The sequence below is a fragment of the Chenopodium quinoa genome, unplaced genomic scaffold (assembly GCF_001683475.1).
Source record: "Chenopodium quinoa cultivar QQ74 unplaced genomic scaffold, ASM168347v1, whole genome shotgun sequence".
NCBI lineage: Eukaryota > Viridiplantae > Streptophyta > Magnoliopsida > Caryophyllales > Amaranthaceae > Chenopodium > Chenopodium quinoa.
Window position 1 is genome coordinate 984,240 of NW_018743066.1, and position 11,673 is coordinate 995,912.

General features: G+C 34.4%; 2 protein-coding genes across 2 annotated transcripts; one reads left to right on the forward strand and one right to left on the reverse strand.

The window, feature by feature from the left end:
* The first annotated feature begins 221 nt into the window (after nt 1-221).
* LOC110731141 lies at nt 222-1,698 on the forward strand. The gene is made up of 3 exons (XM_021910975.1): nt 222-502; nt 620-693; nt 1,172-1,698. Exons 1-3 carry the CDS (start codon nt 222-224, stop codon nt 1,696-1,698), a joined length of 882 nt encoding a protein of 293 aa, XP_021766667.1.
* A 1,112-nt stretch (nt 1,699-2,810) lies between these two features.
* LOC110731265 (probable serine/threonine-protein kinase clkA) lies at nt 2,811-8,731 on the reverse strand. Its single transcript, XM_021911109.1, has 3 exons — nt 8,121-8,731; nt 3,735-3,899; nt 2,811-3,382 (listed from the first exon to the last, which is right to left on the reverse strand). Exons 1-3 carry the CDS (start codon nt 8,544-8,546, stop codon nt 3,227-3,229), a joined length of 747 nt encoding a protein of 248 aa, XP_021766801.1. The 5' UTR covers nt 8,547-8,731; the 3' UTR covers nt 2,811-3,226.
* Between the last annotated feature and the right edge of the window lie 2,942 nt (nt 8,732-11,673).

Below are 11,673 nucleotides of genomic sequence, written 5' to 3' on the forward strand. Positions count from 1 at the left end.
AGTCAAGTCCCATTTTTTGTTTAAGGTTAAACAAAAATTAAGTAAACAAGTATATATATATATATTTGTCATACATGTCACATCATATCACCATTTTTACCTCATTCTCTCTTCATAAAACCATCATTATAAATCTCAACTCTTCATTCATTTCATTTTTTCTCTCTATATAAACAAATTTTTGTCCAATATTAAACAAAACAACTATAAATCTAAAAAAAATGGCCAAAATACCAATCAAATTCAATAGGGTAGCGGCGGCCTTCGATGAGGCCGCCAAGTGGTATAGGCCGTGTGATAGTAGTAGCGGGAGTGAGTATTGGCCGGAAAGCGGAGCTGATCTTTCGGATCTCGTAAACTCGTTTATCGAGAAAGGAGATCACGGAATGGATCATAACTTTAATATCGATATCGATGAAGGTGATATAAATAGTAATGAGTCTCGTGATGCAAACTGGGTATCTGATAATGATGAAGTCGATAATGATACACAAAGGAAGGAGTAGTTACAAAGTTTGTTGTTAGAGTGTACAAGTAATGGTAAAAAAAAGAGTACAAGACAAAAGATTTGGGATGAAATTGATATTGCCTTGAAATTATTTGGTGGTTTCAATGGTAGTGGTAATGATGTTTCAAGAAGTAGCCTTAAACGTAGTTTAATGGCTCATCTTCGTAACAAAGGACTTGATGCTGGTAAGTTATTTTTATATTTAATTTTATGCTATTTTTTTTTCAATTTTTATATATGTTTTATTTAATCATGAACATTCATATTGGGTTCAAGAGTTTTGGTTGAATTGAATTTTTTTTTAACTGAAATTTTACTTTTATTTGCAATAATTTTCAATGTGGTAAAAATTTAATGCACACTTTAAAAATAGAAGATAGAGTTTTTATGAAGCAATATATTTGACATTATGAGCTCATCTTTTATTTATGGTATGGTGTCCATAAATGCAAATTTGTTTAATTAATTGAGTAATGTTCTATATATGGTATCAAAGATTATTTTCTATGAATTGAAAAGTTGGTTTATCCTGAATTTCGCCTTTAATTTCTCTTATCAAACGTAAGCAAGACTTAATTTCATAGATAATTTGAAGTAAATGTCACATTGTACAAGTATTTTTGTAACATATGATAGTTTTACTAACGAAATTAATTGACATAGGCCTTTGCAAGTCCCGGTGGGAGAAAACCGGCCGATTTCCGGCTGGAACGTACGAGTACATAGACGTGAATGTAGGAAAAACTCGATACATAGTCGAAGTATTCTTGGCAGGCGAATTTGAGATAGCGCGACCTACAAGTCGTTACACCTCGCTAGTAGAAATGATCCCTTCAATATTGATCATAAAAAATACTCAAGTACTTAAACAAATAATAAGGATTATGAGTAATGCAATGAAGGAGTCATTAAAGCATGCAAACATGTTAGTTGCACCTTGGAGGCGCAATGGTTACTTGCAAGCTAAGTACTCTAGCCCTTACAAGAGAACGACTAATCGAGACTCGATTCCCAAGAATAATGTCGTCGAGAGGGATGATGAAGAGGTACTTTCCATGAAGAGATCTTCGATTGGTTTCGAAGCTGATCAATTCACTAGGGTTTCTTATTATTGCAGGGATGTTGATTTTGGTAACAAGGTTCATGGAATTAAAGTTGGATTATTGGCTTCTGTCCTTCAAGGGAAATGACAATAAATTATAATAAAGATTGGTCAAGGTTGTGTGTAAATTTAGTGAATTCAAAATTTTGGTAGTTATCAATTTTTCGGGAATTAGTTCAATTCGTTGCAACTACATTTAGTGGTATATTTATATTATCTTATATATAATCAGAATAGTTTTATCGTTGTTTGTAATATATCATATAATATCAATGAAAATTTAGTCAAAATTTGATTACTTAGATTACATAGTAACTATGAAAAGTGGTTTGCAACGTAAATTTTGAAACAAATTTCTAATGCTAATTTTTCATAGTTTTTTTCTTCTTGTTTTTCATAGTGACTACAATGACAACACAAAAATAAATATAAAATTCCTTTCAAATATATATCAATATAACGAAAATTACAATATTTGAGCTAGGTTCATTACTTGATTGAGCTTTTGTTAAGCATATTCACGAGAACTTTGGCTCAATTGTAGTGCATATTTTGTTGACTTTCTAATTTTTTAATCACGAGATAATTATATTAAACTCGAGAAAATCAATTTTTATAAAGGCAGTCTAGATCAAAGTTGACTATTAGTCCAATTAAGACAAAGACATAAATGTCCCTAGTTTGTTTTTACTTTACTACTACGTATTGATTGCCGAACGTAATAGCGTTGAGAGAAAAAAAATGAGCAGCTAAAGATGAACCATGATTTTTGGATGGCGACATTATGAGCAAATATTTCCAAAATAAGTCTCTCTTTTAATATCTCCTTACGACCTTACAAGTTACAAGGCGCGGTTAAAAGACGAGTCAGTGCAGGTCAATAGTAAGTCGGGTCATATAAAGACAACTTATCCGATCTATCAAAACCTTCGTTACATAGTCCTATTAATTTGACCTTAACCTTATACCCATTGGATTACATAAAATTAATACAAAGTACTTCGTATTATAAAGCCCTCAAACAATAGATACTCGTATAAACTATTGAATTTATTGTATTCATAATAGTTGGTTTAGTAAATTCATTTTGGATCAATAATTAATTAAATACGGAAAAATATAGAAATATACAGTAGGAAGTATAGAGAAAAAAAAGTAGACCATAGATGTGAGGCCTGACTGTAACAATGAAGTAGAAAATGCCTAAAGTTGCCTACAAAATTACAATTGAACAAATGGTTACTCCGAATTAACATCAATTCAGAAATACTAAATGTTTGCTGTATTAACTATTTTAACTACTAGTACAAACTACAAAGTATAACATAGTACATGCTACAACTTTTCTTAAATCTTCACTAGAACAATTAGATAGAGAAATCAATCAGTTGAAAAATGGAAGAATGTAGTATCGTTTCAGTACACAATTACCGTTACAAATACAATCAGCTCAGTTAATGAAAAATTCAGATGAAGACTAAATAATACATTCACAGGCAACTTCCCTCACTTGCTGGAGATAACAAAACAACAAGCAGAGAAAAAACCTGCATTTCCTGCAATCATAGAACAAAGGCCGGCTAAGCCGATCTCCTGGGTGTGCTGCTATCTTTGGTTCATGCCCCGGAATTTGCTCTTTCTAGTTGACCATCCGCTTTAGGGTCTGTCTTAGAGTCAGAATCATGCTCCTCATCATGTGATGTCAAGCCTAGGCTCAAGTCCAATTCATTCAAATCTTGTCTTCCGGGTGCAGTTTGGTTTTCTTCTTCATCCTGAAGACAGTCAAAGCCAAAATTTTCTATTGTCATCCAAAACTATATATTTAAGCTGATGAACAATATTCCACCTATCCCATGTTAGTCTTACTAGTCAACTTTGTTTTTTATTAATTATGTGTATTTTTAGACCATACTTTCAAAAATGTTTTGTACATCTTTTAATCACTTCTACTAATATAGATTGATATAGGCCAATTGTCAAGGTTTGATTATGAAGACTGCAAAAGTCAAAGGGAAGATTTGGTTGGACAACAAGAATACACTACAATTACACTTCACATTAGTCAGGAGGCACATACAAGATTTCAAGATATCAGAATGAACAAGTTTATGGAAACTAATTTACCTGGTTCTCTTCCATGGGCACATCATTGATGTCAGGTTTTTCGGCATTACCATCACTCTTAGCCTCTTGCTCTCCTACATTTTCATCACTTTCAGCAGGCTTAGCTGCTTCATCATCATCAGAATTCTCTTCTGCTTCTTTTTTTTGTTCCTCTAGCACTGCAATCTGTCATAATGTTCAAAGCAAAAAAAACTGTCTTAAGTGTGTTTTTTTTATTTAGCTCAAAAAGAGGGGGGTTGGGAAATGAGTGGTGATGGAGTGACTTCATTGTTGCCACAAACTAAGAATATAAAGGATCAAACTTACGTAACAATCATGCCCAAATTCTCCAAAAAAATCAAAAGATACTTGGTTGTGCACATGTTCAACTAATCATTTTCAAATGCCTCCCCAACATTTAATAACACAGTTTAGGTTGATCAGCACATTTTAGAGTTCAGAAACTACACACCAGTAAGAAATTTCTGACACAGACGACAAATCAAAATTTTGGTTTTAAATAATGAACATCAAAACCAGCCAGATAGGAGTATTACTGATGTGATTTAAGTATATTATAAGTATTAGCTCACGGGATCACCAACATATTATATATCCCAAAAAAGACATGTATATTTCAAAAACCCATTAAGCCATGTGTGGCAGAAATTAGTTCATCTGGTTAATTAGCACACAACGCTACGGGAAAGGAACATGACTCAAGATAAGACCAGGTATGTTGAAACGGATTTTGTCAGTCAATCATTACCATAAAATTCACACTACAGTCAAAAGATATGTGCATTTATGATTATAAAGGTGGATAACAAGATAGCCACAAGAGACAGAATTCACCTTCCTTACTACCTTGGAAATAGAAACCCAAATACATTACCAAAAATAAAAAATGGCTGATTTTCCCAAAGTGTATATCAGAAACACAGAACCATTTCCGAGATAGCACATCAAGCTATACTCACTCCGTCCCAAGGAGTAGTTTAGCATAATGCATCATCTCCCACAAAAGGAAAAAGAAACACAATGAAACACCAATTGATAGATGATCCGGGTGCTCTCTGCCTTAACATTTAGTAACTTGAATGATAGATTGATAGCACATACTTGCAGAATTCAGTGTTATCAAAGCCATCTCATAAAGACCGTGGTTCTCAACCTCCATCCAAATAGGAGGGTCATTAAAATACCACATCCCCCTCAAACACAATACACCAGTATAGAAAAAAGGTTATCAAAGCCATTTCAAAAAGACCTCTATCCTCAACCTCCATCCAAATGAGAGGGTCAATAAACTAGCACATACCCTTAAAAAAATGTGAACTCCTAAGCCACGTAAAGGACCAGAAACTCAAGAAAGACAATTAAAGACATCAATAGTGGCAGTAGTTCATGGAATAAGACAATAGGTCACATGTAATTGTAAAAGCTACTACATATACTGGTAAATATACTATGAGATCCACAGTTTAGACATTCAGTCCACAACTCGGGAGAGAATCAATAGATTAATTTTCGGGAGCAATTTATCCTTCCCAAAGCCATGCTTTTGAAACTTGACAATCACAATGAAATAAATGGCTCGAAACCACTATAACTAATCATGGGTCCAATGTCGCCAAGGTCTGGAAAGGTCTATTAGTGGCCAAGGGAGCTGGAAAAGAATAGCTATAATAATAGCGAATTTTTTTATTTTTTTACTCCACCCTTTGCCACAGAATATTGTACTTCCATCATCTTATACGACTCACAGTAATCTTGCCACTCCTGAGACATTCCATAACGTACACACCAGTATATTCTGTTAAGCTATATCAGAGGTAATACAAGCCCCAATCATCACATTTTTTTCAGTTTACATTAAACACTACTCTATCAGTAGCAAAACAAATACTAAGGCAGCACTTCTGACCTGTCAACTAAATATTTGAGTACATGACAATCAATAATCAAACACCTCTACTTCCACAAGCTGCAATGCAAATTTAGCTCCCTCCAAGTCCTAGAAATTAAAGAAAAATAAGGTAACTAAGCAGAAAGGAGATAAGACAATCTTTCATTAACTGAATCCAACTTTACAAGTTATAGGCCTGTTAAGGATTGCGGCTTCCATATTGAGTTATATGAAAGCATTGCTGTGGATTTAAACACAGGTAACAACAATAAACCCAAGAACCAACAGAAAAACTAACAAACAATGCAATAGGTCTATCAATGATGTATATGACATGTTGAGTACTTGAGTTACAACACTCTAAAGATCACCCTTATCACACGAGTTCTATATCAAACCCTAATCACCTAATCCAATCTCCTAACTGAATTCTACACCGTGTCTGTCCAAACAATCAAATTTTGGCTTTGTCCACTGTTACAACTTATATTTTCTCTCATGACATACATTCATATTCAACTAGAAAACAACCTAATTCAACTCTAGGCTTAACGCCGAATTACATAACTACAAATTTTCGCATTGTAGATTTGTAGTAGACCATCTAGTTTACTGCATAAAATTCCACAAATAGTAGAAAACTAATAGACAATAATTACTTAAGGGTACTGCCCACATAAAGTCTCCCTGTTGATACCAAACATTTACTACATGCTCCAGTTAACATTTGCATACTCAAGCAGCCAAACTCCAAGATACTACAACAGCCAACAGGCTTCAAAAATCACAACTCAATAGGCCCATCATAATTCAGGACATCATACTCAACAAGGGATCTATGAATATAAGCACATACTGCTAGTATTACTTCATTAGTACAATCACAAATTCATCACATTTTTTCTAATGCTGTCAGAAATCAACTCAATGCCAGGGGAAAGGGAAATTTCAGACACAAAACTTCCAACATTATCGTCCACATAACAGAATTCTTATAATCTTATTTCTAACCTTCAAGGTGCAACCTACTCATGAAAAAAGGGGGCCACAAAACTGGAAAAAAAAAAAAGGTATCAAGACCAACTTAAGAGGACAATTGTACAGCACCATAAATCCACATAAAACCTTAATAATCTTGATCATCAGCATAACTTAACAGGGGATGAACACTCTTTGAACCATAAAGATCTTCCTTTGTTAATCAACTCTACTCATCCATTCCCAGTGCCCTCTCCTCACCATCACCCCTCTAATTTCTCAAAAGAAACTCGGACCAAAGGATAAAAGCGCAAGCACTAAACATACTTGGAAATCCAGTCGTGAGTAACTTCCAGTGACCAAAAAAGAGAGCAATAACAAAAAATTCTTCCAACAATACAAGTTCCTAGGTCTTTGCAAACAAAGAATAACAAAGTACAACAACTGGCCCACAAACTGATGCTTTGCAACCAGAAAAGTCCTTCCATCATATATCGAATAACCATGACCACTAAAAACATAATTAAAGATTCAATTCCAAATATAGTAATGATAAAATGTTCACAATTTCTGGATTTATTTGTTGGATGATAGAAAACAGATATGATCACATTAATTTCAGGATTCAGCCTGGTTTATACTTTTTTAAGTAGGGTATGACCTCATCAAAAGCACATGCTATTATACTAATAAATTGACACCATGACCCCTGTGATAAGTTGAATGCCTCAAAGTACATTAAAAACTTTTAATCAAGAGGCTATCTTACACAATCTATAATATTGCCAAGTGTCAGCAAAATATATATACTCCTACCTTAAAAGACATATTCTACAATACAAAAGTATACTTCAAAGTTCAAACCAGTCACCTTCCTAGCTTCTAAATACTATGAAATCAATTATTCATCAAGTTGCACTAAACCCTGAATCTTCTTTATAGCTACATTGATCCCTTCTTTGCCAATCAAAGAAAGATACTGTATTCCATCCATCCGAAACGACATATGTCGTCTGCCTGGTTTTCTTTCCATAATCAAAGCAAATCCACAAGCTCAAATCCAATCTACCTCTAAGAATTTGAAGCATAGGCAACCAGAAAATTTTGCTGAAAAAAAAAAAAAAAATCGCAGCTTGTGACCTATAACAAGAACAAATTGAAAGAATCCCACCTCAAAACAACAGCATAGATTGCAATTAATGCATTTAAAATTACCCTAATTTTCCAAAAGTTAAGGGCACTATCCCCAATAAAGCTTCCCCCAAAATTCAAGCCAAAAACCCACCTCAATTCATCAACTTCAGGAACAATTAAAGCAAATTAAAACACCCCAATCTCCAATAAAATTATAAAACAATAATTTAACCATTCTCTCAAAAAGATCTGCAGGTAAAAATCAAGACAAAAATTCAACCCATACCCACCTCAATTCATCAGCAGAAATTTCCATAAAATCAATCAATTAAGCTATAAAAATCAAATATGTAACAACCCACAAACAGAAAAAGGGGAAAAATTACCGGAATATACTTGAATTTTCTTCTGGGAGGCTCCTCAGAAACGACGTCGTCAACAGTAGAAGTATTCTTACTCCCATTAGCAACAACAACAACAACATTAGCATCACTATTACTAATCTTAGAATTACTATTAATATTATTATCACTCGAATTAGAATTCTCCTTATTAACAGGGGCCCACTTGTAAAGACGAAGATGGGACCCACTGTTACCATTACTGCCATTAACGGCGCCATTAGAGGATGAATGATGATGATTACTACTACTATGATGATGATGGTGATTTGAATTTGAGGAAGAAGAAGATGAAGAAGAAGGGGGTATTGGGACCCACTCTTTCTTCCATTTTCTAACGGGGCCGTTGAAGACGGTGGTTGTGCCGTAACGGCTAGAAGATCGGCCTAACCGAGCTCCGACTCCCTCCATTAATGGCGGTTTTGTGGATCGACGGCGGATTTAACGGTGGGTTTTCGCCGGAAAATAGAAAACAGGCGTAACAATTTTGGTTTCTTTTGTTGTTAGTTTTTCTCTCTCCTCTTTTTACGGTGGCTTGTTTATGAAGGGATCACGGGTTTGGCATGTGGAAATTATTTCATGAAATTGAGTCTTTGTTATGGGCCGGACCAAAAAATTACTACGCATTTTCTTTTGTGTCCTTAAAAAAAAAAAAAAAAAACACTTTGATCGGCACAAAATTTTATATGAGAATCGATCTTTAACCACTTGAGTTATTTTTCACTCTTATAGTTGAGAGTTTGGTTTGTTAAATACTAATTTAGCTCTCGTACGATGTACGGTTTAACCAAAAAAAAAAAACTCAAATTGATTAATAAATACAAATTTATTAAAATAAAACAATTGTATTACATTGAATATTAATCAAAATCATAAAATAAAAGAATCAATTATAACTGCACAAAATAAGCGAAAATTTAAATATTAAAATAATAATGGAGGCATACAAAATTAACAAAGAGGGGACAAAACAACACAATTGAGAAAGAAGAAAATCAATAAGGGTTTCAATAATCAGTGGAAATGGGAATATTCTTGATTTTTTGTCTTTGAGATTGGTAAATATCTAATAAGGAGTACTATTTTTTAGGCATAATAGATGGAAGGATTTAACACAAAAGAAAAAAATAATAATAATAAAATGATGTCATTAATATATTTAGGCAAAAATTTTTATTTTATGAGAGCATGACATGTGTGCAATTTAGGAAGGGAATGATGTCAGCGGTTTCTACTTTAGTACTCCGTATTAGTTATAGATTGTGTACGTTAGTGAAATTGTTGGAGAATTAAAAAAAAAAAAGGCGATGGTGGATGAATAGTTTAATACTTTGTAGTTAGTTAATATTCAAAAAATTAATGTAAGTGAGGTGGGAATGGGGATTGTGTGAATAGAGATATAATAAAATATAGAGTGATGTAAAGTGTTTCTATTTAAGTGTTGCAATTAATATAAGACAGTCATTTATAGAAAGTGTTCCAATTAAAAAAACAAAAGGAGTAATTTAAAGTTATCAAACCTAATCTACAATTGATTATGAGGGTGGTTCGATACTTGAAAGGGACTCCCGGACAAGGAATTTTATTGAGCTCTGATTGTGATTTAAATCTGCAGGGTTGGTGTGATTCAGATTGGGCTGCTTGCCCTCTGACTCGTCGTTCTTTATCTGGTTGGCTTGTTTTCCTTGGAAGATCTCCTATTTCCCGGAAAACTAGGAAGCAACCTACTGTTTCTTTCTCTTCTTATGAGGCCGAATATAGGTCCATGTCTTAGTGTTCTAAAGAGCTAAAATGGGTGAAGGCTTTGTTGTTGAGTCTTGGAGTACAACATCCAAAGACAATTAAGTTATTTTGTGACAATGAAGCAACTCTGCACATTGCAAAGAATCCGGTTTTTCACGAACGGACAAAGCACATTGAGATTGATTGTCACGTTGTTCGTGATGACGATGCGATTACAGAGGGGTGGATTTCTACATCTCATGTTCCGACATCTTCACAGCTTGCGGATATTTTTACAAAAGCTCTTGGGAAAACACAGTTTGATTATCTTCTTTCCAAGTTGGGCACTTACGATCCGAGCGCTCCAACTTGAGGGGGGTATTGAGATCATATCATATCTTTGTGTGATTTGGTAACGTAGAATATTTAGAATATTTTCCATATATTTATCTTATCTATTTTAGTTATTTTCCAAAGATCCTAAGATATCTTATGATACTAGAACTAGGATTGGTTTTGTATCTCTATATATTTCCCAAGGTAAATCAATGAAAGGAAGCAATTCCATTCTCATATTTTCTAACTCTCTCTAATTTGACATGGTATCAAAGCCAGGCCCACGATATGGGATCTTAAATGGCTAAAGTTCACTAGGCCAAGAGTAGGTCTGTATGAGGGGGAGTGAAGAAGTACTCTAGCCCGAAAAATCACATGAGACAAAGTTAAAAGGGACCTTACATTTGAGGGGGAGTGTTGAAGAATAAACCTCTCAAATTTCACCACATGTAAGTGTCCCACATTGGTTGAAGAAGAGAGAGTTAAACACTTTATAAGGCTAAGGGGCTACTCCTCCTATTGCCATATGGTTTTGGGAAGGAACCTCCTTGGACTTGTGAAGTGGATTATCTCTCTTGGTTAGCGGGTGCGTCCCAGACCCGTGTTTGACATGTTAGGTCTAGTCGTACCGGTGATACAAATTGTTTGATAATTATTTACATGAGCCCAACTACTAGTCAAACCTTTATTAAGTTACACTTGTTTGAAACTTTCAATGCTTAGGAGTTGGGGATTTGGCATAGAATAATTATGAATCCATGCCCTATCATAAAGCTCAAAAACTCAAAACCCATCATGTTCGGGTAGTGGGCACAACCCTTGATACATGATTAAGATACTCCATTTAATAGAGATCATCATATCATCTAAAACTTTAAAAGTGTATGTTATTACTAGCTTAAACAAAGGTTAATGTTTTAAGGAATGGAGGGATGGTTAGTCTCTCTATCTCCCCCTGGTGTGATCAGGGTTTGATTCTCACCCCTAACCCTTCATATGATAGGAGGGGCACTTCCGTATCTTACCGTAATATTAGGATAACACAACTTACACCAGTGTTCAGTGTTTTAATAACATAAGGCTGACACATAACGCCATGTGAGTGTGCTCGACGCTCCAATGGGATCACCATGCTTGGCAAACTACAAAGGGTCAAGGAACCACGCTTACACTATAATACCATATCCTTGTATGATATATGGGCTAAACTACCCAAAAAACACCCATTATTAGGATGAAGGGTTCAAGTTAACCTAGCCCATTAAACAAAAGCATCCCTCATGAAATCATCGAATATAAATATGAGCATGTATCCCTTCATCATTCATATCTCACTCTCAAGTCTCAACCCTAAAAGCCGCCAACTTTAAGCTCCATTCATAATTTTTATGATAAAAAATTCAATTTTTCTCTCTGTTTTCTTCAAGATCATCTGGGTTTTTGTTTTTACTTCATTCTCTTATACACCCATAAAATTAAA

Coding starts and splice junctions, on each gene's coding strand:
- LOC110731141 (XM_021910975.1), top strand. CDS start 222: ATGGCCAAAATACCAATCAAATTCAATAGGGTAGCGGCGGCCTTCGAT. Junction 503..619: donor AATGATACACAAAGGAAGGA/GTAGTTACAAAG, acceptor TTTCAATGGTAG/TGGTAATGATGTTTCAAGAA. Junction 694..1,171: donor TAACAAAGGACTTGATGCTG/GTAAGTTATTTT, acceptor TAATTGACATAG/GCCTTTGCAAGTCCCGGTGG.
- LOC110731265 (XM_021911109.1), bottom strand. CDS start 8,546: ATGGAGGGAGTCGGAGCTCGGTTAGGCCGATCTTCTAGCCGTTACGGC. Junction 3,900..8,120: donor GAAAATTCAAGTATATTCCG/GTAATTTTTCCC, acceptor ACATTATGACAG/ATTGCAGTGCTAGAGGAACA. Junction 3,383..3,734: donor TGCCCATGGAAGAGAACCAG/GTAAATTAGTTT, acceptor GACTGTCTTCAG/GATGAAGAAGAAAACCAAAC.